Raw genomic sequence first — 4,959 nt, 5'->3', positions numbered from 1 at the left:
AACTTTCACCCAAGTCAGTTAAAAAAAAAAAAAGAAAGTGCTTGAAACGAAACCAATGACCTTGTCCCATTTGACAGGGTGACTCCATGTCAGAGAAGAACTTAACGTTTTCAGTGGCTGGTTTTTCAGAAGTTGGCCACCAGACCTTTCTTCCAAGGTGCCTGTCGGAACCTCTTAACCGTAGGTTAGCAGGCCAGCAAGTTGGTCGTTTGGACCATCCTTAGAACCTATCTAGATGATAGTGATGATTCTGAATTTATTCTGGATTTGTCTCTGTGTTTTAGCTTTATATTCCATCGTCTGGGCCACAGATTATTTTAAATTCCAGCTTACTTGTAAGCTACTCTACTACCAGAGGCATGTGGTCATCTTTTAGCCCCTTCTACTATTGTAATTTTTTTTTTATTATTAAAGCAAATACATGTTTTGTCTTTAATACTTGGAAGAAGGCATTGTGAAAAAATTTACTAACAATTTTACCACTTCTGTGTAAATATCATGAACATATATGCTTTACATTTTTGTTTGTTTTTTACAAGATTGAAAGGCTATTGAACTGCGGTGTTTTATTTGTATTATATCATGAATATTTTTCCTTTGATAATTGCAAAGTCTTTGAGAACATATACAGATGTCAGTTTAATTGGCTAGAAATATTTGCCAAAAAACATTACTATTTCTTAAACTATTTCTTTATTGTTGCTTTTTAAAAAATAACCTTTTTTATCCTGATTTAGATGGTGGTTTACGGACCTTACCAGTTTACATCTAACACATTAGACCCTTTGTTTCCTTCACTGATTACCATCCCCGCCACATCAACAATGCTCATCCTAGTGCTTGCTTGTATTTCTCCGTAGTCCCGCCTTCTGAACTATGTCCCGTGGCAAGCGCCCTCTTTTGGTCCCAAATGTTGTTTGTTCTGAGCAGTGAAATGTCCCGCGTGTGACTGTTCACCTTCTCCACTTGTCTTTTGTTTGCCTGAACGTTGGTTCCGGGGCTCTCAGTTCTAGACACAAAGTGCCGCCACCCCTGACCCGATGTTGTCAAGGCCACCGAGTTGTTTGGGGTGACAGGGACCCCATGGACAGCGGAAGGAGCACTGCCTTGTCCTGGGCCTTCCTCACAGCTGGCATTTTTTTCTCCTGATAATGTTTTGCTCCACATTTTTCTCCCATTCTTGCCTGAACCACCTACCTAATGCATCGTTTTCAGAGCTGTCGGGACATCTAGTTAATCTAGGTCCAATGTTCCCAAACTTATTTGGCCTCCCGCTCCCTTTTCAGGAAAAACAATAACTCAGCGCCCTCATTGGCAATTACTTGGTTCTGCAGCCACGATCCACCATGATGGGGAGGGAACACTGAGGCTATGTGGTCCTGTAGCCCTTTGGACTGATTGTTCCCACGTTTCTCTATTTTTTTCTGACTTTTCATTGTTCCGGATGGAAAAAGACGAATAGGTTGATCTTTGATGGCTGCTTACAAGGTTTCCAGATCCTAGTCACTACTCACCAAAGTAATGTTGGTATAGATCCTAATTTTCCATTTTCCTTAGCAGTTCTGTGCGCTTCCTTGTGAATCCTTTTTCTCCTTGCAATTCAGACCATTTGGGGAAAGAATTGTAAAAATTGAATAAGCAAATTAACTAGTAGGAACATTTTCCTTTATTGGCTCCCACTGAAAATAAATATCATTGTATAACGTGTGCTGAGTCTTTTTATTTCTCTTCTTCCCACAGCTCACCACTCTGGGAAATCTTACACCTTCGAGCACTGTGTTTTTCTGCTGTGACATGCAGGAAAGGTTCCGACCAGCCATCAAGTATTTTGGGGATATTATTAGTGTGGGACAAAGATTGGTAAGTTTGCTTGTTTGTCTCCCTTTGCTGAAGCATAATACACATTTATAGATATCCATGTGCTAATTGTGTTCCCTTTGGTTGCTTTTGCAGTTGCAAGGAGCTCGCATTTTAGGAATCCCAGTTATTGTAACAGAACAGTATCCTAAAGGTCTTGGCAGCACTGTTCAAGAAATTGATTTAACAGGTGTGAAACTGGTGCTTCCAAAGACCAAGTTTTCGATGGTATTACCAGAAGTGGAAGCTGCCTTAGCGGAGATCCCTGGAGTCAGAAGTGTTGTATTATTTGGAGTAGAAGTAAGTACTTTTACTGTTTTGGATTTGATAAGCACTCGTGGGAAAATTTGTGTTTCCAGAATATATAGGGAATAACATTTGAGTGATAAAAAATGATGAAAAATTGACTACTTAGTGGTGTTGACTATTTGCCCAGCACTGGTCTGAACATTTTTTTAACTCCTTAAATCCTCACAACTCAGTTTGCTAAGTGCTCTCAGTCTCCCCATTTATGGATGAAGAAACAGGCACAGTGACCAAGCCCCTAGCACTGACAAGGTCTACAGCGAGATCCGAGTCTAACTCATTAGTTCTGGGACTCTACATTTTAACCACTATTTTGAACACATTTTCACCAAAGGCATTATTATATATGTCGAATAGAGTTTGGCTTTGGTTATGCTTTTGTACTACAACCCTAAAAGCAAGTAGTATACTGTTTTCCACTTGTGTACATGGTGTCTGTCTTCAAGGGAAGTAAAAATCCTCATGGACTCCTAATAAGGATTTAGATTGATTTTGTATTTGTGTTTTTTAACATAGACCAGCCGTTCTCAACCTGTGGGTTGCGACCCCTTTGGGGGTCAAACCACCCTATCACAGGGGTCGCCTAAGACCATATTTCCGATGGTCTTAGGAACCGAGACACCACTCCTCTGTTATCTCAGGATGGGCCCACCCACATGCAGAGATGCCCACATTTGGGGTCACCACGACATGAGGAACTGTATTAAAGGGTCATGGCATTAGGAAGGTTGAGAACCCTTGACATAGACAAATTCTAGGTAATTTATCCTAGCTTTTAAGTAACTATTAGCCTAAGATTGAAGACAAATTTGAACAAAAATAAAAATCATGAAGTCAAAATAATAATTTTATGTATATTTAGTATTATGTCTCTGCCAGCAGTTCTCAACCTGTGGGTCGAGACCCCTTTGGGGGTCATATGACCCTCTCACAGGGGTCACCCGATTCATAACAGTAGCAAAATTACAGCGATGAAGTAGTAACGAAAATAATTTTATGGTGGGGGGCTCACCAGAACACGAGGAGCTGTCTTAAAGGTTCATGGCATTAGGAAGGTTGAGAACCACTGGTCTATGCTGCTTTGATAGATTTCATTCTAGTAGCTCTCTGTCTCCCATAGCACTTTCAACTTTTAAACTTGGGTTTAATAATTTATTCATTGCAGTGGCCCCCCAGAACTCACATGGGGTATTCATGATTCTGAATTTTATTAGGAAAATTAACAGGTTACAATTCAGGTGAGAAATGATCAGGGTATAGTTGCCATATGTCAAACCTTTTTTATGCTGCCAATAGTACATGCCTAAGGGCATGCCATCTACTGTGAGCCTCTGCCTAAAGACCTTCAGCTCCAGCTCTGTGGGTCAGCAAACCTACTTCCCTCAATGAAGTGCCAGCTCCCTGCCCCAAAGGACGTGCGTACTCCTCTTCTCTCTTGCTGTTAGTGAGATCCCCTACTCCGACCTTGAGATGGCTGACTTTATACCCAGCAAGATAGCAGTCACAGTTAACCCTGTGAACAGTCACTCACAGCTGGATCATAGAATCCAATCAGAATTTCCCCCAAACCTTCCTACCTCGACCTATCAGAATAGGAAAGTTGTTGGGTGGGAGTAGCAAAGACGATGGGTAGAAGAGCTATATTAAATAATTCACAATAGTACATAGCTTTCAGTAGTGGAAAACCGTATGTGTGGCCTCAGGTGTAAAGTGTACAGTAAGTGTTAGTACATTTTGATTTCAATCATGAGAATATAGAGGAAGCCTATTTGCATACATACAATCTACCAAATGCTGTTGCTGACTTTTGCACATTTTTTGCATGTTTATCATTACTGGCTCGCATGTTTAATCAGAATTATCCTTGAACAGTCCTCCAATGCTAATTTTAATGAGCCATCCATTGATTATTTTCCAAAGCTTTTTTCCCTCTGAAGTTTAAAGTTGGCGTTATCGTGTTAATAAAATATACATTCGCTGATTCTATTAACAAGTTATTATAGAAGCATGTTTTTACTCTATATTCTTTGTTAATGAATTGGTACAAGTTGGTACTTATAAAGATGGAATCTGTGTAATGCATTTACTGGTGATATAAGCTGGATATTCTTTTGCGTGTGTTGCAAATTAAGGGCCCTGGAGGTGTAGTGGTTACTCGTTGGGCTGCTATCCGCAAGCCCAGCAGTGAGATCACCAACAGGTGTGAGGAAGAGCGGTAGGGCGTTCTACTCCCACACGCAGTTACAGGCCTCGGGACTGCAGGGAACTCCTGGGGCAGCCTGCCCTGCAGGTGGCTGTGAGTCGACATGGACTTGAAGACAGTGAGTTTGGCCCTTTGTGGTGTGGTGCAAATTACTTGTAGGTTGCCTTCCCTTCCCTATTGATGCCTGGGTTCTTCCTCTGTTTCCTCATTCTGCAGTACTGTAAAATCATTATGTAGGATTGGTGCTTGGTGTGCAGGTAGAAGTAAACTCAAATGGAAGTGCCACTGATACTGAGTGGTAGCAGCAGCCTGGGTGACATGAAAATCATACAGGTGATCCAGATGAAAATCCTAAAACATTCTCCCAGTGTTCTAAGAATATGCTCAACATTGATGAAACCTCATTCCTGACGTTAAAAATGAGTAAACCCAGGTCAGAGATGTTGGTGTATGCACATCTCCTCCTAGTTCCCTAGAGGCAAGGGTAGGTCTAGAACATAGGTTCCCAAACGTCTTTGGTCTTCCATCCCTGTGTCAGAAAAGAACTAAAAGATTCTGTACTCTAGCCCATAGTCCAGGATAAAGTGTAGGTC

At 41.2% G+C, this 4,959-nt stretch overlaps 1 protein-coding gene across 1 annotated transcript in view; it reads left to right on the top strand.

Moving 5' to 3' along the window:
- Window positions 1–1,736: 1,736 nt before the first annotated feature.
- The window catches only part of ISOC1 (isochorismatase domain containing 1), a 10,912-nt gene continuing 7,689 nt past the window's right edge, over window positions 1,737–4,959 (top strand). Inside the window, exons 1-2 of the mRNA XM_013004512.2 lie at window positions 1,737–1,860; window positions 1,954–2,157. Coding sequence (XP_012859966.2) covers window positions 1,795–1,860; window positions 1,954–2,157 — 270 coding nt within the window. The 5' untranslated portion in view covers window positions 1,737–1,794. The remainder of the gene's footprint in view (window positions 1,861–1,953; window positions 2,158–4,959) is intronic.

Source organism: Echinops telfairi, unplaced genomic scaffold (assembly GCF_000313985.2).
Source record: "Echinops telfairi isolate 266 unplaced genomic scaffold, ASM31398v2 ScPeMD7_7469;HRSCAF=8507_1, whole genome shotgun sequence".
In the NCBI taxonomy this organism is placed as follows: domain Eukaryota; kingdom Metazoa; phylum Chordata; class Mammalia; order Afrosoricida; family Tenrecidae; genus Echinops; species Echinops telfairi.
Note: the sequence above shows the minus strand (reverse complement) of the source record. Positions and strands in the feature narration are given on the sequence as shown.